At 37.8% G+C, this 23,031-nt stretch overlaps 1 protein-coding gene across 1 annotated transcript in view; it reads left to right on the top strand.

The window, feature by feature from the left end:
* Positions 1-22,283, top strand: part of LOC107594165 (talin-2) — a 45,066-nt gene extending 22,783 nt beyond the window's left edge. The window contains exons 8-54 of the mRNA XM_016284127.1: positions 57-158; positions 363-439; positions 787-967; positions 1,189-1,302; positions 1,563-1,671; positions 1,862-2,070; positions 2,945-3,043; positions 3,120-3,287; positions 3,373-3,667; positions 4,195-4,361; positions 5,257-5,385; positions 5,499-5,612; positions 5,718-5,831; positions 5,941-6,075; positions 6,488-6,616; positions 6,732-6,834; positions 7,105-7,313; positions 7,625-7,744; positions 7,982-8,179; positions 8,266-8,405; positions 8,494-8,587; positions 8,677-8,766; positions 9,932-10,054; positions 10,178-10,321; positions 10,434-10,595; positions 10,698-10,838; positions 10,925-11,106; positions 11,244-11,376; positions 11,931-12,032; positions 12,138-12,308; positions 12,390-12,536; positions 12,676-12,777; positions 12,896-13,015; positions 13,103-13,249; positions 13,395-13,564; positions 15,982-16,165; positions 16,290-16,415; positions 17,153-17,269; positions 17,437-17,622; positions 17,740-17,847; positions 17,958-18,063; positions 18,461-18,585; positions 19,192-19,317; positions 19,457-19,519; positions 19,605-19,787; positions 19,930-20,055; positions 20,520-22,283. Coding sequence (XP_016139613.1) covers positions 57-158; positions 363-439; positions 787-967; positions 1,189-1,302; positions 1,563-1,671; positions 1,862-2,070; positions 2,945-3,043; positions 3,120-3,287; positions 3,373-3,667; positions 4,195-4,361; positions 5,257-5,385; positions 5,499-5,612; positions 5,718-5,831; positions 5,941-6,075; positions 6,488-6,616; positions 6,732-6,834; positions 7,105-7,313; positions 7,625-7,744; positions 7,982-8,179; positions 8,266-8,405; positions 8,494-8,587; positions 8,677-8,766; positions 9,932-10,054; positions 10,178-10,321; positions 10,434-10,595; positions 10,698-10,838; positions 10,925-11,106; positions 11,244-11,376; positions 11,931-12,032; positions 12,138-12,308; positions 12,390-12,536; positions 12,676-12,777; positions 12,896-13,015; positions 13,103-13,249; positions 13,395-13,564; positions 15,982-16,165; positions 16,290-16,415; positions 17,153-17,269; positions 17,437-17,622; positions 17,740-17,847; positions 17,958-18,063; positions 18,461-18,585; positions 19,192-19,317; positions 19,457-19,519; positions 19,605-19,787; positions 19,930-20,055; positions 20,520-20,648 — 6,519 coding nt within the window. The 3' untranslated portion in view covers positions 20,649-22,283. The remainder of the gene's footprint in view (positions 1-56; positions 159-362; positions 440-786; positions 968-1,188; positions 1,303-1,562; positions 1,672-1,861; positions 2,071-2,944; positions 3,044-3,119; positions 3,288-3,372; positions 3,668-4,194; positions 4,362-5,256; positions 5,386-5,498; positions 5,613-5,717; positions 5,832-5,940; positions 6,076-6,487; positions 6,617-6,731; positions 6,835-7,104; positions 7,314-7,624; positions 7,745-7,981; positions 8,180-8,265; positions 8,406-8,493; positions 8,588-8,676; positions 8,767-9,931; positions 10,055-10,177; positions 10,322-10,433; positions 10,596-10,697; positions 10,839-10,924; positions 11,107-11,243; positions 11,377-11,930; positions 12,033-12,137; positions 12,309-12,389; positions 12,537-12,675; positions 12,778-12,895; positions 13,016-13,102; positions 13,250-13,394; positions 13,565-15,981; positions 16,166-16,289; positions 16,416-17,152; positions 17,270-17,436; positions 17,623-17,739; positions 17,848-17,957; positions 18,064-18,460; positions 18,586-19,191; positions 19,318-19,456; positions 19,520-19,604; positions 19,788-19,929; positions 20,056-20,519) is intronic.
* Positions 22,284-23,031: the final 748 nt, after the last annotated feature.

The raw sequence follows: 23,031 nt of genomic DNA, 5'->3' as shown, positions 1-23,031 counted from the left end.
TATGTATGTATATATATATATACGGTATAATATATGAACTCTGTTCCCATATGCAGGATTTCGGGGAGTATCAGGAGAGCTACTTCTCTGTTCAGACCACTGAGGGGGAGCAGATATCTCAGCTTATAGCTGGTTACATCGATATCATTCTCAAGAAGGCCAGTATTTACTCCTTTAACTGCGTTTCCCTCATGAAATATTCAACAATTTGTTGTTTCATGTGCTTTCCTGAAAGAGATTCTCCTGGATTCCAAATGATTTTCGTATTACACATTAACAGTGTTCAGATAACAGTATGCAGTGTTACCAGATTAAACCTTATGTGAAAGTTTGTGTTTATTCACTTCTGTTTGGCTCTGCAGAAACAAAGCAAGGACCGCTTTGGTTTAGAGGGAGATGAGGAGGCCACCATGTTAGAGGAATCAGTTTCTCCGAAAAAGTAAGACACGCACAAATTTTGAGTCGTCAGTGATAAGAACCATATTTCCTTTCAAGGTTTTGTAATTTCTTGCCAGTTGTCTTTGGAAATACTTCTGTAATCAGACCAGTACAGCATTACAGGAAACTCACAGTGGAAAAACCACCTTATCTCAGACTCTGTTTATCTAGATGGAGCTGAGGTTACCTGTTCCACACAGTTTCTATACTCAGCCTGTTCTAATGAGTGCTGGCATCTTCTCTTCTTGAATAACCCCTGAATGCTGTAGTACAAACACGAAAACCTCTTTACTTCTTTACTTTGTCATTCCTTTTATCTTTATGTCCCTTCCTCTCTATCTATCACAGATCTACTATATTACAGCAGCAGTTTAACAGTGTCGGGCGGGTAGAGCATGGCTCTGTGGCACTGCCTGGGATCTTGAGGTCCGGTTCTGTTGGCCCAGAAACTCTGAACATGGGTACCATGCCCTCTCCACAACAACATATCACCACTGGACAGATGCATCTTGGACATATGCCACCACTGGTGAGTCCACATATACAAATGCTCATGTTCATGGACCAATTAATCAGCAAAGTTTATTAAAAGTCCAGTATTTTACCTTATATCATAGACCACCTTGCTGTCTAGCAGCATATCAGCATCAGACCCTACATAACACACAGAGGTTGACCATAGAGTTGTCACAGTTTAGATCTGTTGGTGGATTAATGTGTGATTTCTGCCGTCCTTAATTGGGCAATCAGAGTGCGGCCCAGCAGGCTCTCGTGGGAACCATTAACACCAGTATGCAAGCAGTGCAGCAGGCACAGTCAGACCTAGAGGAGGTGGAAGAGCTGCCACCACTGGGAGATGATATGGTGAGAAAATGCATACATGTCACTTCACATTTACTTTCCTGTATCCATTACCAATATTTTATTTTATACTTTATTTTATAACTTTATTTGTGATGATATAGTAAGAAAATGCACACATCTTGGACACAATTTTACATTTACTCCCCTGTACCCATTAACATTTTATTAAATTTTTACTTTAATTTTTACTTTTAATGTTTTTACTTTAACTTTTTTATTTGTATTACTTTTTATTTTTATTTATTTTTGTCTTATTTCAGGCTTCTAAAATGTGGATTCAGAACAAGATGGATGAGTCCAAGCATGATATTCACTCTCAAGTGGATGCCATTACTGCTGGAACTGCCTCTGTGGTTAATCTTACTGCTGGTAAAGCCTTGGCTGTATTAAAATGTATTTAATTAGTAAGATTTCACAACACTTCCCGTTTTTTTTTATTTTTTATTTTATTTTTTACTGTAAATACAAGAGAAAACCTTGACTGGACTTTCAAAATGAAAAGCTTTCAACTTCATCTGCAGTGTAGTGATTTGACTGAGTTTCCTGTTCTTTTTCCCAGGGGACCCGACAGACACAGATTATACAGCAGTAGGATGTGCCATAACCACCATCTCCTCTAATCTGACGGAGATGTCAAAAGGTGTGAAGCTGCTGGCAGCTCTGATGGAGGATGAGGTGGGCAGTGGGCAGGACCTCATGAGGGCTGCCAAGACCCTCACTGGAGCTGTATCTGACCTGCTTAAAGCTGTGGAGCCTACATCAGGAGAGGTGCGAGCAAAGAATGTGCTGCCATTCATCATTATTAGTCATTTTGATGGACTGTGTTGAACATTTTCTTTCAGTCCCAAAGTTGTTGTTTCCATTTCTCCAAAATGTATATACATATGTATGCCATTTACATTTCTGTATGCACTGTATGGTTTCATCTGGAGATACGCAAATATGATTAAAATAATTATTTTCACTTTTTCTATGGTAATATTTCTGAATATTTTCTTAATTGTCAAAATGTCAAAGATTTAGAATTTTCTGTTGTTTTTTTATTTTAATTTGATATATTCTTTTTTTAGGTGCGAGCAAAGAATGTGCTGCCATTCATCATTATTAGTCATTTTGATGGACTGTGTTGAACATTTTCTTTCAGTCCCAAAGTTGTTGTTTCCATTTCTCCAAAATGTATATACATATGTATGCCATTTACATTTCTGTATGCACTGTATGGTTTCATCTGGAGATACGCAAATATGATTAAAATAATTATTTTCACTTTTTCAATGGTAATATTTCTGAATATTTTCTTAATTGTCAAAATGTCAAAGATTTAGAATTTTCTGTTGTTTTTTTATTTTAATTTGATATATTCTTTTTTTATATATTTCATTATTAAATTGAATCATAATTCAACTGACTAACACTACCATAAACTCACCTTTATTTGTATAGCGCTTTATACCATATAGATTGTTTGGTCAGATGCAAACCTCATCAAATATGGGACAAATTCAAATTCCGCTGCAAAGTAGCTCTACAAAGTCAATGCCATTATTCAGCCCAAGTCAGTAAAATGTTGATACCGTAAGGATTTTGAGTGACATGTACAGTATATGTTTAATGGTGTTTGTGGTTGTGTTTTCTCATGCAGCCACGACAGACGGTTCTGACTGCAGCCGGCAGCATCGGTCAAGCCAGTGGAGATTTGCTTAGACAGATTGGAGAGAATGAAACGGACGAGCGCTTCCAGGTACGCAATTGTCATTTGAGGTACAAGGTACATTTGTGTTTTTTTAGCCCTGAGTGTATATGTGCGTGTGTTTTAGGATGTGCTAATGAACCTAGCTAAAGCTGTGGCTAATGCAGCAGCCATGATGGTTCTGAAGGCCAAGAACGTGGCACAGGTTTCTGAAGACAGCATCCTGCAGAACAGGGTTATTGCAGCTGCGACCCAGTGCGCCCTCTCCACTTCCCAACTAGTGGCCTGTGCCAAGGTGGAGTTCACATTCACATGCTAATACAGACTGATTTAAATAAACATGTGGATAACCTTTTTTCACTCATGTGTTTGTGTATCAGGTTGTGAGCCCTACTATCAGCTCCCCTGTGTGTCAAGAACAGCTGATAGAAGCAGGGAAGCTGGTGGATCGTTCAGTGGAAGGTTGTGTGAAGGCCTGTTTGTCAGCTACCAGTGATGGAGAGCTTCTGAAGGCCGTCAGCGCAGCGGCTGGTATCGTCACACAGGCTCTCAGTGACCTACTCACACACGTGAGGAACTACTCCACACGCGGGGAACCCATTGGACGCTACGACCAGGCCACAGACACCATCATGACAGTTACAGAGAGTATTTTCTGCAACATGGGTGATGCTGGTAAGATGAGTGCATCATATACGCTATCATTCAAAAGTATGGCGTTGATAAGGCTTTTTTAATGATTTGGAAAGAAGTATCTTATGCTCACCAAGGCTGCATTTATTTGATTAAAATAAAGTAAAAACAGTAGTATGGTGAAATATTATTACAATTTAAAAGAACTTTTTTCTGTTTTGAATTTTCAGCATCATTACTATGTCACTTCAGTGTCACATGATCCTTCAGAAATCATTCTAATATGCTGATCTGGTGTTCATTTCTTATTATAATAAATGTTTAAAACTGAAACAGTGATATTTGAATATTTATTTGAAATAAGTCTGTATAAATGCCTTTACTTTCACTTACATTTAATGTGTCCTTGAAGAAAACATTTATTTACTTTAAACAAAAGAAAACAAAACAACAAAAAAAACCTTACTGACTCCAATATCAGTACAATGACTGATAGTCTTACTTGTTTATTTATTTGCTTAGCTTCTCTATGCTGTGTAAAAGTAGAGATGTACTATTCTGTTCCATAGGTGAGATGGTACGACAGGCGCGGGTTCTTGCCCAGGCGACCTCTGACCTGGTGAATGCCATGAGATCAGATGCTGAGGTGGAAGTGGATGTCAACAACTCCAAGAAGCTTCTTGCAGCTGCCAAACTGCTTGCAGATGCCACTGCTCGAATGGTTGAGGCTGCAAAGGTGTGTTAGCAAACTTTGGCTCACATTAAAAACATATTAGTTAACTATACGTTAACGCTCCAGTTTTCAGATCTCAACTTTTTTTGCTGTAATTCTGCTGTAATTCTGAGAAAACTGCTTGTTTTCTAACTTTTTTTAATTAGCAAAAATTTATAAATTGATATTAAATTAACCATAATTATTTTTTGTTACTTAAGATGTTTCAAGAACTGTATGTTTTTCAGTTTACATCTAAATTAAAATGTAAAAAAAAACAATAAAGTGTTAGATTAATATTCACTATTGTTCAAAGGTTTGAGGTTAAAAGACTATCACTTTGTTGCAGTAAAACTAAGAATTAATTAACTAAGTTTTCTCTCAATAAACTCATAATTACTGCTTATTGATAGTAAGCAAGGTAGTTGTTGTAATAGTTATGTTTAGGTATATGGTAGGGTTAAGGGATCTAGAATATGGTCATGCAGAATAAGGCATTAATATGTGCTTTATAAGTACTAATAAACAGTTAATATGCTAGTAATATACATGCTAATAAGCAACTAGTTCATAGTGAATAGTGTTCCCTAATCTAAAGTGTTACCAAAAAAATTTTTTTTTTTTTTGAAAATTCTTTTCAACTTTCTATTCATCAAAGCATTCTTATGCTACTTTCAAAAACCCTCTAGGTAGTTTGCCGAGGCCCCCTAGTGGGCCTGACCCCAGGCCCCTGGTTGAGAACCACTGTCCTATATTATTAAACATAGCTCATACAAATGCTTGAGTTTTTAATAAGTTGGAGACATTTTTGCACTAATCAAATTATTTTGAGCATCTTCACTTTAGCGTCTCTCTGTTTAATAATCTGGGATCTAATAGACAACCAATAGACTTGTTACATGTGTGTGTGTGTGTTTAGGGAGCTGCTGCATACCCTGAAAATGAAGACCAGCAGCAGAAGCTCCGGGAGGCTGCGGAGGGCTTGCGTGTGGCCACTAACGCTGCTGCACAAAACGCCATTAAGAAGAAACTTATAACAAGACTGGAGGTCAGTGACTTGCTTATGATTTTCATTATGAGAAAAGTAATTGAATTTAGACAGGATTGTGTGATCTAAGCCAGTAAAACACTACACTGAATGTCTGCTTTACATTTTTCCAGAACGCTGCTAAACAAGCTGCTGCTGCTGCAACTCAGACCATTGCGGCATCCCAGAATGCAGCAGCCTCTAACAAGAACACTGCTGCCCACCAGCAACTTGTTCAAAGCTGCAGGGTTTGTATAAGTATTTCTTTGAGAATTTCCAAAGTGTTAGTAATGATAGTCCTCCTGTTGTGTTTATAACAGTGTATTTTGTATTATTGTGTTCATGTGGGTTAGGCTGTAGCTGACCATATTCCTCAGCTGGTGCAGGGAGTGAGGGGCAGTCAGGGGCAGCCAGAGGATATTAGTGCCCAACTTGCCCTCATCATTGCCAGTCAGAACTTCCTTCAGGTAACCATCAATCCATTCACTGATGCTAATCACCTGTCACTCATCTGATAACATCACTATTCTTTAAAAGTGCTCTTTCAGTACTAAAATGTCTAATTCCATGTTCCAGCCTGGAAGTAAGATGGTGTCTTCAGCGAAGTCGTCTGTGCCGACTGTGATGGATCAGGCAGCAGCCATGCAGCTTGGACAGTGTGCAAAGAACCTGGCCACCTGCCTGGCTGAACTCCGCACTGCTGCACAGACGGTACTGAATCCGTCTTCTCTACACATGTAATTTATGAGTAGAAGGTACTTTTTTTGGTACTACTGTAAAAGGATAGTTCACCCAAAAATGAAAACTCTGTCATTTACTCACCCTAGTGGCATTCCAAACCTTGATGTCTGTCTTCTGTGGAAGGCAAAATATATTTAGAAGAATGTTAGTAAACAGTTTCGGTTCCCATTGACTTTAACTGTATGGACAAAAATAGAATGGAAGTCAATGGGAACGGAAATTGTTTGGTTACCAACATTCTTCAAAATATCTTCTTTTCTGTTATGTAACAGAAAAAAAACTCATACATGTTTGGATTGACATGAGGGTGAGTAAATGATGGCAAAATGTTCATTTTTGGCTGGTCTATATACTTAATCAAATCCTGTCATGTGATATGTAGGCTCATGAGGCGTGCGGCCCCATGGAGATTGACTCTGCCCTTATAGCTGTGCAGACACTGAAGAATGAACTCCAGGATGCTAAAATGGCAGCATCCGAGGGACAGCTGAAACCTTTACCTGGGGAATCAGTGAGTTGAGACCCATTTTAATATTGGTGATGCTATGATTATTTTGTCCTTGAAAAATAGACATATCAACATAGACATTATACATTCATTTTGTGGTCTAATTTGTGTGGTTTAGTTGGGAAAATGCACTCAGGAACTGGGTGGCACATCTAAGGCTGTTGGTTCCTCAATGGCCCAACTGCTTACCTGTGCAGCACAGGGAAATGAGCATTACACAGGTAATATGCTCACCCTCATACACAACACATTTATTTGGCTAAATGGGGACATGCCTTGCAGCTCTGTTGTTTTATGTAAAGCTAATTATAATTAACATTTCTTGGGGAAAAAAATAAAACAAAAAAATTAATCATTTTATTTGATTTGAGGATGTTCCTAAAGAGAGGTTTTGTCAAATTAAGTAAACTCCCAGGAACAAACATACAGTCTGGTTGACACACACACACACACATATACATATATACTCCCAAACATGTATATGTTTGCAGGTGTAGCTGCCAGTGAAACTGCCCAGGCTCTTAAGACATTAGCACAGGCTGCAAGGGGTGTTGCTGCCACCACATCAGACCCTGCTGGAGCCGCAGCCATGTTGGATTCTGCTTGCGAGGTTATGGAAGGATCAGTTAAATTAATTTCTGAAGCCAAGGAGGCGCTGGTTGCTCCTGGTAATGCAGAGATACAACAGAGGCTAGCGCAGGTGAGGGGGGAAGAGATGTCTTATTTTGTCTTTTTTTTAACGTTACATTAAATTTAATCATTTAGCAATTATTATTCAAAATATTAGCTTAGAAATTAGGAAATGCATGCATAATTTATCATTGAGGAGTCAGCAATGTTAGCAGTACCGCAATACTGAATTTCAAGAATAAACTACTTTTGATCAATTTAATGCTTCCGTACTGAAAGAAGTAATAATTTTCTTTTTCTTTAAAAAAAAAAAATAGATATATACAGTAGATAGATATATTATATAAATATTGATATGTGTGTCTCTGTTTTGTGTGTTAGGTAGCAAAGGCTGTGTCCCACTCACTGAATGCATGTGTGAACTGTCTGCCTGGACAAAAGGATGTTGATATGGCTCTGAAAAGCATCGGTGAAGCCAGCAAAAAACTACTTGTAGAGATGGTGAGCTACAAACAAGGACTTTTTCTTTTCTTTTGTCATCACCCAAAGTGCTAGATGCTAATGATAATTAATGAAAATGCTCCACAAACATTGTAACTTGAAAATTTATTCTATCGCTTAATGTACACTCACTGTCCTCAATATAGTGCAAGCAATTAATAAATGTACACCATCCTCATGTGTGTGTGGTCGCTGAGTGTTGTTACTTTTTTAAAATGTATTTTTATTTTTTTGCAGCTTCCTCCCTGCAGTAAGACCTTCCAGGAGGCTCAGAGTGACCTGAACCAGACTGCAGCCGATCTGAACCAGTCTGCAGGTGATGTGGTCCATGCCTCTAGAGGGACCACTTGCCAGCTTTCAGATGCTTCTGGGAAGTTCAGTGAGGACTTTGATGAGTTTCTGGATGCTGGCATTGAGATGGCTGGCCACACCCAGGTATTATGTGTGGAGCAGGAGAGAACATGAGAATGTGAATAAGTCTTACTTTTCCTCAAATAATAAGTCATGTTTGGTTGTTTTAGAGTAAGGATGATCAAATACATGTGATTGGGAATTTGAAGAACATCTCAATGGCCTCCAGTAAGCTCCTGTTGGCTGCTAAGTCTTTATCTGTGGACCCTGCAGCAGGCAATGCAAAGAACCTGCTCGCTGCTGCTGCCAGGTACTTCACCCCGTGTTTATTCATGCATGTTTCATAAATGCTGCTCTTCCTGTATTTGTAACTTCACCCTCTTGCATTGTTTATTCAGAACGGTGACTGACAGCATCAATCAGCTGATTACGCTGTGTACCCAGAATGCCCCAGGACAAAGGGAATGTGACAATGCTCTAAGAGAGCTTGAGGTATTATATACAAACAATGCACGCTATTAAGTAATTTGTTTTAATATTTAAAAAAATGGGATATTGTCTCTTTTTTTTTCGGTTTACAGGCTGTTAGGGGCCTGCTGGATAGCCCAAATGAGCCAGCCAATGCTCTCTCCTACTTTGACTGCATTGAAAGTGTCATGGAGAACTCTAAGGTAACAGAAACATAATTATTATTAACTATTGGAGGTTTTGCTTGAAATGCTATCCAGATCGTTATTGCAAATTTTTATTTAAACATTTGATACAGGTACAAACAGAAACATTTGAACATTTTACATGTTATTTGAGCACCGAATCAGCATATTAGAATGATTTCTGAAGAGTCATGTGCTACTGAAAACTGGAGTAATGGCTGCTGAAAGTTCAGCTTTGCAATCACAGGAATAAATTGCGTTTTAAAATGAATAAAAATAGGAAATGGTTGTTTAAAATTGTAAAAATGTTTCACAACATTACTGTTTTTACAGTATTTTTGAACAAATAAATGTAGCCTTGGTGAGCGTAAGAGACTTTTTTCAAAAACATTACTAAGTCTTACTGACCCCACACTTTTGAATGGTAGCTTACCTTATTACAAAAGTGCATAATGCAGTTTGTAGTATAAGCATTTTCAATGTGAATCTCACATACTAAATGGGCAAAATTGCTGTTAAGAACTGGAAATATTCATTTAGCCTGTATGTACAGTTAAAGGTAGGGTAGGCGATTTCGGAGAGGCTAGCAATAGCAAGCTAACTTTGAAAGCAAGATCCCCACCCTCCCTGCATAATCGCTCTCCAAAGCCATACCTCCTCCAAAACACATGAACGTGTGCAGGCAGACCAGAGGCTAACTAGCAACACGATGAGAGACGGCGTTGGTGGATGGTTGAATGCAACACTGTCAAATTATCTCATGTCTCATTCACCAGTGAGAAAACATTACAGTACAAAATGTATAATATTACTATAATAACGCCTTCATTCTCGCACGGTCTGCAATAGCGTAACGGAATGCGCTGATGGTGTATCATGTCTGCGCAAACAGGGTGTGCAGAGGTATGCAAATACATACATTGATATGCAGGTAGGACAGCCTATAGTAGTCCTCGGACCGAGGGATTTTTTGATGCTACGCCTTCCACAGACAATAAAAATACATTTAAATACATTTAGACCACTTAACTTACTGATTGTTATCTGGATGTGAAGAAACTTTCAACCAGCATTACAAAAAATGCTTTTGAACCAAATCACCTACCCTGCCTTGAAATGTTAATGCATATCACTATGCATTAACTGATAATTGATCTTTAATCCACCTCTTTCTGATATATAGATACTCGGTGAGTCTATGGCTGGGATCTCTCATAACTGCAAGACAGGAGATTTTCCAGCGTTTGGAGACTGTGTGGGTGGAGCCTCTAAAGCTCTGTGTGGACTGACCGAAGCAGCTGGACAGGTAAAAAACTACCCGCTCTGTCCTTCCATGTCATACTATGTTCACAACCATTATACATTTTTAACTTTGAACACTTTGTCTTTGTGTATGTACTGATCACACTTGTTTTTTGTGTGTCATTAGGCTTCTTACCTAGTGGGTGTGTCTGACCCCAACAGCCAAGCCGGACATCCAGGCTTAGTGGATCCTATCCAGTTCGCTCGTGCTAATCAGGCAATCCAGATGGCTTGCCAAAATCTTGTTGACCCAGATAGTAGTCCTTCACAGGTAGTGTCAGACATCGGGCATGTAGTGTTTGGACTTAAGCCCAGAACTTGTCTTTCTGCAACATCTTCATCTGCACTTTTAAGGCCAAAATTATAATATATGCATGTTGCAGGTGCTCTCAGCTGCCACCATTGTTGCTAAGCACACCTCGGCGCTGTGTAATGCTTGCCGACTTGCCTCTTCTAAGACTGCCAACCCTGTGGCTAAAAGACACTTTGTGCAGTCAGCCAAAGAAGTGGCCAACAGCACAGCCAGCCTGGTCAAAACAATCAAGGTTAAACCACTCCTCTTTATAAATGAATCCAACTTTTATCCACTCCAGTGACATCATATGATAGTTCTCTAACATCATTTCCCCTCTTCACTCTCACCATAGGCACTGGACGGAGATTTCTCAGAGGAAAACCGTGAGAAATGTCGTGTTGCAACAGCACCGCTCATTGAAGCTGTTGACAATCTAACCACGTTTGCTTCCAATCCAGAGTTTGCTAGTGTTGCTGCGCAGATAAGTAGAGAGGTATGAGGTTCTTCTTCATTGGAATGTCATTCACAATTGTGTCCTTTTTGTTGTTAATGGTTTATATTTTTCTACTCACAATTCAGGGTTTGGCTGCACAGGAGCCAATCATCCAGTCAGCACGCTCCATGCTTGACAGTTCCACCCACCTTTTGAAGACTGCTAGGTCATTGGTTATGAACCCTAAAGATCCGCCAACCTGGTCATTACTGGCGAGCCATTCACGCAACGTGTCGGACTCCATCAAGAGCCTCATCATGGCTATCAGGTAACACTCAAATACTGACGTTTTTGTAGTTTGTGTGAAACATGCAGGATAAAAATTAGCTACTATGAATGTTCTTTTTTTTAATAATTTCATAATTATAATAATTTTAGAAATTGATCATGTGATTTATATTACAGGGATAAAGCCCCTGGCCAGAAGGAATGTGACTCTGCCATTGATAATATCAATAAATACATCCGAGATATTGAGCAGGCCTCACTTGCAGCTGTCAGCCAAAATCTTTTTCGTAGAGATGAAGTTTCTTCTGAGGTAAAGTATTTTTCTGGAAATTCTCCAAATTAATTTAGAAACAACATAAAGATGGTACATTTTAAGTTCTATTTTCTTTTAATGGCATCTTTTTACTAAGTACTATGAATGAAGGTAAGTATCACTGATACTGATGCCTCTATTACATGGATTTTCTTTTCCAATTTCTAATGATAAAATTAGTAATTATAGCTATTTAACATTACAGTAACATTGAAAGACATAATTTTAAACACTTAATAGTCAGAACATTAAAAAAAATTAGAACTGTAATTAAAGTTCACTTAAATTAAATGTTCACATAAACCCATTATAATAAATGTCACATTTAGATATGGCTTTAATATAGTGTGTTGTACTTAGTATATATAGTAATATAGTGATGTTTCTTTCTCCGTCAATATCAGTTCTCTTTGACTGAAAGCTGTTTGTTCACTTTTCCCACATAATAAGAAAATTACTAGATACAACATTTTGTAGCAATTTATAATGTGAGGATAGAAAAATTAAAATGGGTTTTCTAACTGGGAGTCTTTAACTATTGTATGTTTCAGGCTTTGCAGGAGCAGTTAACATCATCTGTTCAGGAGGTGGGTCACCTGATTGAGCCGATTTCCACAGCAGCAAAAGGAGAAGCAGCCCAGCTGGGACATAAGGTGACTAAAACTGTAGAACCTTTACAGTCTAAAAGTATTTGTCATATAGTTTTCATCACTAATGCATGCCATAAGTATTAACTCAAACCTACGTCTGTCCCTCAGGTCTCTCAGTTGGTCAGTTACTTCACTCCTCTGATCTCAGCTTCTATGGGCATGGCATCCAAAATCTTGGATCATCAGCAGCAGATGAATCTTCTGGATCAGACCAAGACTCTCACTGAGTCTACTCTACAAATGCTGTACGCTGCCAAAGAAGGTGGTGGAAACCCGAAGGTACTTCTCTTTCATTCATATGTGTGTTTTCTACGTATAATTTCAATCTTTCAACAGATTAATTTATTAATTTGTCTTTAGGCGGCTCATACCCATGATGCCATAGCAGAAGCTGCACAGTTAATGAGGGAAGCTGTTGATGATCTCTTGCTGACCCTGAATGAAGCTGCTAGTGAGGTTGGCATTGTCAGCGGCATGGTGGATTCAATTGCTGATGCCATGGGCAAGGTAATAACCCACATATTTTCACATTATAAACCGCCTTGATATGCTTTATAATTCCATTAAATTAAAAATACTTGACATTTGAAGTGTTTTACATTATTTAAGCCATGTAAAACCTTTCAATGGTCTTGTCACCCTGCAGTTAGGTGAAGGTACTCCACCAGAACCAGAAGGTTCATTTGTGGAATATCAGACCACCATGGTGAGATACTCCAAAGCTATTGCTGTCAGTGCACAGGAGATGGTAAGCAATCATAATTTTCTACATTTTATGGGTTTCATATATATTTCTTTATATCATAATGATTTATTCATTGACTTTAGTGTCCAATTTCATTGTATCCCTGCATTCTCTCCCTCAGATCACTAAATCGGTGAGTGCGCCAGAGGATCTGGGCAGTTTGGCATCTCAGATCACTGCAGACTACAGTCAGCTTGCCGTTCAGGGACGTCTGGCTGCCTATATTGCTGAACCAGAGGAGGTAACCGGCATACAGATGCACAGTCACTCTCTGTATTTCTCTCTCACACACACACATGCTGACCCTTGTGTTTGTTGGTGATTGTAGATCGGCTTCCAGATAAAGACACGAGTGCAGGAACTGGGGCATGGCTGTATTGTGCTCGTTCAGAAGGCTGGAGCGCTGCAGATCAGTCCATCTGACTCGTTCACCAAAAGAGAACTTATTGAGTGCGCACGAACTGTCACTGAGAAGGTAATGAAATGCACGACACACAAAACCAAATGATATGCATTACACTCTGCTTCCTGTCCAAGACTTCATGGTGTTTTCTTTTGAAATGTCAATATCTCCATATAGTAGCTTTTTTTTTTTTTTAATGCGGGTTTATTTTCTGTAGGTGTCCATGGTGCTTTCGGCATTGCAAGCTGGTAATAAGGGCACTCAAGCCTGTATCACTGCAGCCAGTGCTGTTTCAGGTATCATCGCTGACCTGGATACCACCATTATGTTTGCTTCTGCTGGCACACTCAATGCTGAGAACGATTCAGACTCCTTCGCTGATCACAGGTATCACACAAATATATAGTACAATGGGGTAATTTACAGTCTGCAGACATTGGTGATGCACTGAAATAAAAATTATTGGGAGAAATAAAAAATTTTGGACACATTGGTTCAAAAATAAAATAAAAGAATCTGAAATCATAATAATAATAATAATTATATATATATATATATACAGTGGTGTGAAAAAGTGTTTGCCCCCTTGTTTTTTTAATTTTTTGCATATTTGTCACACTTAAAAGATTCAGATCATCAAACAAATTAGGTTTGGACAGCTTTTTTCCCTTAATAAATGAAATCATCATTTAAAAACTGCATTTTGTATTTACTTGCATTATCTTTGTGTAATATTTAAATTTGTTTGATGATCTGAAACATTAAAGTGTGACAAACATGCAAAAAAATAAGAAATCAGGAAGGGGGCCAACACTTTTTCACACCACTGTATATATATATATATATAAGCAATATCATGAGTAGCCGTGCGATATGGTAATCACAGCGTGCCGATATACAGCCATATCACACGGCTACGAGTGTGAAATTGCATTTATACAACAGTTTGACAGCACGGGTGTGTAAATACATAAGAAACAACAATGGAGTGTCTTTAAAAGCCCTCTTTTGTGTGGAACTACTTCCATCCATCATGGATTCAAATCTTAAGTTGACAGTTTGAGCCCAAGCCTCCATTACTCATTCGAAAATGTCACTTTAGAACTAGTAACGATGGAACGTTGAGTTGCTTCATTGAATGCTTTTTGTATTACTGTATTAAAAGCTCACTGTATTATGTAGAGTTGAGTATTATGAGAGAGAGAGAGAGAGATGGACTGAGCGAGTGTGATTACCTGCATCTGATACAGCATTCATTCTTCAGCTCAATCTCATATTCACAATAAAACATTAGTTTGAATGTACGCTGAGGAAAGCGATATCTTTGTTGTAGTATCCTTTCATCTGTTAAGGGTGATTTCATGACAGCGCTGCTCAGGTGTTGTTGAAAGTAAAAATAACTTTCTTGTTTACAACCCTGTTTCAGTCTCTTTCAATATAAAAGTCTTTACTGCTGACTCGCTCATAAAAACAGTCATCTATTGGTGGAACAGCGTAACTAATCACAAACACACACACCGTTAATCAATACTAAATACTATTATTCAATACTACTATTATTTATATAAGTTGATAGGCAATTCAGTAATAAGGCAGCGCTCTGATATACATCCTTAAAGTTACATAAAATATAACGTGATGAGATTTTGCCCTCAGCCAAACTATTTGCTCTGGAACAAATAATAGATTAATGAGACCAAAGACTGCCCATTAGATTACCCAAAACTAATTAAATCTCATGTTTAACCACTATTGAGACATCAAAGCCAGTGGCAAATTCCAGATCTGGCCGAGGTGAGGCTGCTCTCGGCGGGTTCATAAATGCTGAACGCCCGCTGACGCCCTGAAGCTCACATCCCCGAAAACGTCAAAGCAAATTTTCAAATAGACGTTAACTTTTTTTAACAAACCACATATCTGAAGTCTAAAGTACATTCTTGCCTAAAAAAACTCTTAAAACTACATTCCGTTACACAAAAACAGTATTATTTATACAATTATAGTAGATTTGGGCATCCGCCATGACGATGAAATACTGCATCATCAAATACTGCATGAAATACTCCAAGCGGAGTGATACATACGGTGAAACGGTTGGAGCTCTGTTAACACTAGAATATCGCACTCCTGGAAAAGGCTCTCAGGCAATCAGATTCGAGGACCAGAAAAAACTGTTGTATAAATATATATATATACTGTGTGGATATATTGTAGCGAATCAGCTTATGGGGATCAGCATTGGTTGCCATGGTGACCAGGGGCCTGGTGTCTTTCTGAGGTGTTAAGATGCATTTCGGGGGAAGGGTCCATAGGTCCTCCTATAGCTTGTTAACTGAGGGGTGTTACAGAGTATTTGTTAAATATAGCTAACAAAATGTATATTGTGTGTTTGATTGGTCCAGACGCTACAAAATATATATATATATATATATATATATATATACATATATAGGCAGAAATAAATGTTATATATTGACTTTATTAATACATTCAATTTTATTTTATTTACTTTGAATTTATTTATTGATTGAATTTATTTGTATATTTTATAATTTGCTGTATTATGTGATAAGAAAGAGACTGGGTAGTAATACTAGAAACATGGGACAACACAGGAGATTGGTTTGCCACAATGGACCAGCCAGAATTATGTATTAAAGAATAATGCTAACAAATACCTATGCACCTACAGTATATGCACCATATACCTATACGTATATGCACAATATGAAATCATTCATATGTACATAAGCATTATAATCAAACTTGTATCATTTATGTATTCTCTCTCTCTTTGTTTTTAGAGAGAATATTCTGAAGACAGCCAAAGCGCTGGTGGAGGACACTAAGAACCTTGTTTCAGGTGCAGCATCAAGTCAAGAGAAGCTGGCCCAGGCCGCCCAGTCTTCTGCCAAAACCATCATCCACCTTACAGATGTGGTGAAATTGGGAGCGGCCAGCATAGGCGCGGATGACCCTGAAACACAGGTGAGAGACATGGAGAAAGTGATGAGGACAGAGGAAAAGACAAACACAGGGTTTTACCAGCAGCCAGGGTTTTTAGTCATCTTTCCGGAATGTGCATGTGTTATTGTCATTCATCTCCTCATAGGTGGTGCTGATCAACGCAGTGAAGGATGTTGCTAAAGCTTTAGCTGATCTCATTAGTGCCACCAAGTGTGCAGCGGGAAAAGCAGCAGATGACCCCTCCATATTCCAGCTTAAGAATGCGGCCAAGGTACGACAGTCAAAAACACTTCTGCATAAATATTATTCTCCCTTTTCCATCATACCTCAAGAGCACAGAACATGGTAAGAAACACTTCATCTAGGCAAATAGCTGTTATATATTTGTCTTTGAAACTGTAATCTCCCAGTTGTCCTTCAGAAATCTGGCTGCACGGATGGAAATGTCTCCTAACTCAGATATGAGTAAAAGTGTTCTGGTGAGAAGCTCATTCCAGTGTGTGCCATTAATCAGATTAATTATTAATGAGAAAATTAATGTTTTCTTCTCCATCCACTACTATAATTCCCATTGCACACTTAGTCCCAAATATTTTGCAATAAAATGAACTACATGCTCTATTAATGGCATAGTTCTGCATGAGTTTGGAGTCATTAAATTTTAGGAATCAAATAAATGGGGTACCATTTTACCAGTTTACTTAGATCATTGTTATTTTAGGATTATTTATGTACTGTTATAGTATTTATTGATATTTTGGCTTTTATATATATATATATATATAATTATATATTTTTTCAGTTAATGAAACCAATATGTCTTTATAAATTGAAAAGATAGGAGAATATAAGTTGTCTAAAAATTGCTAGTTTCCAAAGGCAGATATGTTTGCAATAGCGAATTTTGCCATCAGATGTTCTTCTGTAAAAGTTCAATTAATGTTCACAGAGGGAGTGATGTTTTCAGATGTGAACATGTAAATGTATGCCTTACGTCTGTGTGTTCAGGTTATGGTAACTAATGTAACATCCTTACTGAAAACGGTGAAGGCAGTGGAGGATGAGGCTTCAAGAGGAACCAGAGCTCTGGAAGCCACTATCGAGTGCATCAAACAGGAACTCACAGTAAGTTGAACACACAAGAAAACTGTGTAGGCACTTTTTTTGTGTGTGTGTTAATCATCAGGTCTTTAAATTGACCTAAATTTTGACCTGTGTCTTGTACAAATCTTGCTCAAATATAGACAAGTGTGGTGACAAAACTATTCAATTAACAATTGTGTCGTCATCAGTTGTTTCAATCTAAAGAAGCCCCTGAGAAATCAACCACTCCAGAGGAGTTCATTCGCATGACGAAGGGCATCACTACGGCAACCGCCAAAGCAGTCGCAGCAGGAAATTCTGCCAGACAGGAAGATGTCATCTCCACAGCGAACCTCAGCCGCAAGGTCATAGCTGATATGCTGACCACATGCAAGGTGTGTGTGCATATACTTGTTTTCTGCTTGTGTCCATCTGTGCATTATCAGTTATGGATTAGCGAAGGTGTTTTTGGTGTGTACTTTAATAATGGGCTTTAATAATTTCCCCCTCAGCAAGCAGCATATCATGAGGAAGTAAATCAGGAGGTCAGAAACAGAGCTCTGTTATACGGCACTGAATGTACCAATGGGTATATAGAGCTCCTAGAACATGTCCTACAGGTACAAACACAGTCATTTACACACATAATGCATCTGCACGGTGCTTTGATGGTCCCTTTGATCAGGATTGGTCTTAACCAGAACTCTTTATGTGCATATATGTATTTCAGGTCTTACAAAAGCCAACAGGTGATCAGAAACAAAAATTGGTGATGTTCTCTAAAAAGGTTGCTGCAGCTGTCACTGAACTGATTCAAACAGCAGAGGCCATGAAAGGTAAGAGATATTTCATAACACACACTTTCATTAAGACAAAAACATGCTCACTCTGTGTAGTTTGGAGATATACTGTGCTGAGTAAAGTTTCCTGTCTTTCCTGTCTCGCTCAAGATGAGGGTGAGTACCACAAGATGCCAGTACAAAATACTTCCGTATTTCCAATCTTCATTTAGAACATTTTCTTATTTAACCACATTTGTGTCTTGTTTATTTGTTTTGCGGTGTTTTGTTTGTGTTCAGCTCTGTGACAAAATTAATTTCTCTCAGGCTTGATTTGTTTTAAAAAACACTGTCCATTTCCTATTCACCTGACACCTGTTCAGTTATTACAGCATGCCTGTGATGATTCCAGGCCTTGCCAAACATTAGTTAAGTGTGTGTATTGTGTGTGTAGGCACTGAATGGGTTGACCCTGAGGATCCTACTGTTATCGCTGAAACGGAGTTATTGGGAGCTGCAGCCTCAATCGAAGCAGCAGCCAAGAAACTCGAGCAGCTCAAACCAAGAGCCAAACCAAAGGTAGTGTGCATGGCTTAATGCACTCTTAAAAAGACTACGCTAAATTGACGTATTGTAAGGGCACTGTGCAGTGCTCTGTTATATTTGCATTTATATGTAATGTAATATATGAACACTTCTGGTCAACAGTTTAGAATAATTACGATTTTTGTGATGTTTTTGAAAGTCGTCTCTTTTGCTTACCAAAGCTGCATTTTAACATAAAATATATTCCCATGATGGAAAAGCTGAATTTTCAGCAGGCATTACTTTGGTCTTCAGTGTTACTTGATCCTTCAGAATTCATTCAGAATTTTCATTTAAATGTAATTTATTACAATAGAAAGCAGTTCAAAATATTACTTTTTTTCTGTATTTTTTTGAGTGAGAATACGAGACTTATTTCAAAAACAAGAACAAAAAAAAAAATCTTAATTACAAAATGTGACTAGTAGTGTATTTATGTATATTATTATTATATACTTCTAAATACTTTTTTGCCCCACTGTATATATATATATATATATATATATATATATATATATATATATATATTACACGGGGAGCCAATTTCTTATTAACTCTTCAAGATGTTACAGCTGTATTTTTCAATATTTTTTTTTTCAGCAAGCTGATGAGAGTTTAGACTTTGAAGAGCAGATACTTGAGGCAGCCAAATCTATTGCTGCAGCAACCAGCGCTCTTGTAAAATCAGCTTCAGCAGCTCAGAGAGAACTCGTAGCCCAGGGCAAGGTAAGAAAACTTAGCGTAAGCTATAAAAATGTTTATTAATCAGTTCGTAAAATTATTATTAATAGCAACCGTTTCTTGAATTTTTTTTATGTACTCAGTTTTTATAGAATCATAATAGCCATCTTTTTACTTCCTGAAGGTGGGAGCCATCCCTGCCAATGCTGTGGATGATGGACAGTGGTCCCAAGGGCTAATATCTGCTGTAAGTCCTCAAGCATTAAAAAGTGGCAATAAAATGTCATCATGTTATATTCCTGTGTAACTTCTCTGTTTGCTCACTGTTACAGGCACGCATGGTTGCCGCAGCAACCAGTAACCTCTGTGAGGCAGCGAACGCATCAGTCCAAGGTCATGCCAGTGAAGAAAAGCTCATCTCTTCTGCTAAGCAAGTGGCTGCTTCCACTGCACAGCTGCTGGTGGCGTGCAAGGTTAAAGCTGAGCAGGATTCAGAGGCTATGAGGAGGCTACAGGTAATACACGGTTACATAAAGAAAAAGACTAGATTCTGATATTTTAAATAGTAACTGCAATGTTACATTACTTAAATTGCTGTATTCATTGAACATGTATTTCATAGGCATATTTCTTGAACTTCTTATGTGTCATCTACAGGCTGCAGGCAATGCTGTGAAACGGGCCTCTGACAGTCTGGTTCGAGCGGCCCAGAAAGCTGCTTTCAACAAGGCGGATGATGATAATGTGGTGGTCAAGACCAGGTTTGTTGGAGGAATCGCTCAGGTAGGATTTACAGGCTGAATTCTATCTATGGTTAATTCAATAATTATTTGATAATATTTTATTTTAATTAAAAAGGAATATATATGTAGACTGTGAATTGTGCATAAGTATGCAATGCAATACAAAAAAAAAACACAGACTGTGTCCAAAATAATGTTGTTGTTTTTGTTATTATTATTATTATTAACAAATAAATAGATGGATAAATAATCAAATGTTTTGCTGCTCATATTTTTCAAATATGAATAATAATAACTATAAACAATAAATGTGCATTGTAATACAAAACCTATAAAATGCATCTTCATCATTTTTTCTGATTGCCCGTTCAGTTATTTACTAATAATTATTATTGTTTTTAGTTTATATGATATTAATAATTTGTATTTTAAGATTATACTCTCCCACATTGGCTTTATTCAGTTAATATTTCATTTGTGTTGTGCTTTGTCTGTTTGGCCCAGATTATTGCTGCTCAGGAGGAGATGTTGAGGAAGGAGAGGGAACTGGAAGAGGCCCGTAAGAAGCTAGCACAGATCAGACAACAGCAGTACAAGTTCCTGCCAAGCGAACTACGAGAGGATGAGGACTAAACATAAATGCTGGCTTCCCTTTGGTCAATTTCTCCGCCATTTGTTTTTGCCTTCAGGACACAGATGAACGTCTCTATCGCGCAGTCCAAGCGTCACCTACTGAACTGATGAAGGGTTATTGATTCAGTTGACTGGATTGTGAATTTTTTAATATTTAAACTCTTGAACATTTCAAACAGTGACCGTCTTGTCTCTGTAACCGTGAATGTGTCCATACCTCCGCCACACTCTCATAAAGAAGCTTTGAATTTCTGGCATGAATCTGAACTTGTGAATGTGTGCATGAAGATTTTGGAAGCACATAACTGTGTGCTCAGAACAGCCAGATTTACACGATTGAGACTGTATTGAGGAAGAAATAAATGAACTCTGTTCGATCTCAGTTATTAAAACAAAGCGTTTTTAGGGTTTCAAACAAGGTGCAGACTTTAATACTTACATCATTTAAAGTCGAGATGAAAAGAAACCTGACTGTCAGAGACTCCAGTTGAATGTTTAACATTTGTACATTTGTAATGGTGAGATACTTTTTTTAATGCTTAACTTTCATTGCTTTGAAGTTCACAAAGTATACAAATAAACAATATTTATGTAGGCAAACGAAAGTGCATAAATGTGCAATGTAGAACAAAACCACTCAGAATAAGGGTCTAAAATGCATCTTCTCCAATGAATTTTTCTTGCTGCCCTTGTGCATGATGAGAATGTAATGTCCGGATGTGATTCATGTATTAAATCTGGAGAATCATAAGACCATACTAACCTCAGTAGTACTGTGGAAGTTCCACCTCTAACCCCCTAAAACCTTTCAAAAATTGACGTTATACCACAGCAAAATGTTGAATAAAATAAAATAAAAAATATTGAATAAAATCCTAATACTGAATGTATGCTCAGTTATAATAGAATTGCTTCAGTTTGTTGTCTGCGGGCACAAGGATATATTTGTACATTCAAAAGTGATTTTCTTTTTTTTTCTCACATCCTCTAAATTTTCAAAACCATTTGATGCTGGTATGACTTTCTAATTTTTAGCCTTATGCTCTAGCGTGTCACTTTTATGCTTGTATTTTGGTCATATGCAACCCTGGAAATCTGCTTTTATTTCTTTGCCACGGCAAGTCTTCTGTCTCTGGCTTTATGTACATTTAGTTTCAGTGCCTTAGTTTATCACTGTCAAATGAACATATCAGTTCTCGTGACTGTAGGAGACAATATCAGGTGTCTATATTCTGGCTTGCATTCACCATAGTGTGTGTGTGTGTGTGTGTGTTGAAGCTGAGTTGCTGCTAATCTGTTACTACTTTTGTGCTCTATGATGCTCAGAGTCGGAAGGGTACAAGTTGGAGTTTGGAAATTACTGCAACAAATCATTATCATAAAGTGGCCTACAAAACTCACTTTAAGCAGTTACCCCTTTAGCTACAGATCTGCCTGGAAAGTGTCTGTGTGCTTCATGTTGCTGTAAATGTATATGGCTTATTTACAAATATGACTGTATGTTAAGACAGCACACTTTTGTACTGCAGTTCTTGTGCATGCTCCATTACATTTTATGGCAGAGTTGCAAAATGATCAACGTTGCCAGTTCATGCATTGTGTTGACCAGTGGTTCCCAACCCTGGTCCTGGAGGCACCCCAACATTGCACGTTTTGCATGTCTCCTTAATCAAACACACCTGATTCAGGTCATCAGCTCATTAGTAGAGACTCCAAGACCTGAAATTGGTGCATCAGAGAAAGGAGACATGCAAAATGTGCAGTGTTGGGGTGCCTCCAGGACCAGGGTTGGGAACCACTGGTGTAGACGACTATAGAAGAGTGTAAAATATTGAGAAAGTCCTGAAAGTGACTCTGCATTTTGAGAAACCAATTGACTTGTTTATTTGTGCGTGTCTTTAAACGATTACATGTGAGAGCATTGCAGTAAAAGAAGTAACACATGTAAAGCTTCTGCCAATGTGGAAGAACATTTTAACTTAAAATAAAGGGTTTCAAAGTATAGTTCTCTTCAAATGATGTTCATTTTCATATAGAATGTTTTTCTTATACATTGCCTGAAAGAGAATTTGGCAATGAAAATGTAAAATAGAAATTTCTAGTTGTGCACTGAACAGTGTTAGAGAGGTTACTCAGTGTAAGAGGGTTTTATTCAGTGTAATAAAAAATTTTTTTTTTATAACATACTGGTAAGTGCAGTATCATAAAAATGAGTGGTAAAGCTGTAAAAAGTAGTATCATCAAATAGTTGGCTTCTGAGTGGCTACAGTATAGCTTCCTGCTAATAAAAAACATTTAAAATGTGTTCATCTAAAAAGGATGCCAAATACCCAATTTTAGCATTCATTTTGATAGTTCTTTTTGAGACAAGGAGAAATATTTT

Source organism: Sinocyclocheilus grahami, unplaced genomic scaffold (genome assembly GCF_001515645.1).
Source record: "Sinocyclocheilus grahami isolate Dianchi unplaced genomic scaffold, SAMN03320097.WGS_v1.1 scaffold10.1, whole genome shotgun sequence".
In the NCBI taxonomy this organism is placed as follows: domain Eukaryota; kingdom Metazoa; phylum Chordata; class Actinopteri; order Cypriniformes; family Cyprinidae; genus Sinocyclocheilus; species Sinocyclocheilus grahami.
Note: the sequence above shows the minus strand (reverse complement) of the source record. Positions and strands in the feature narration are given on the sequence as shown.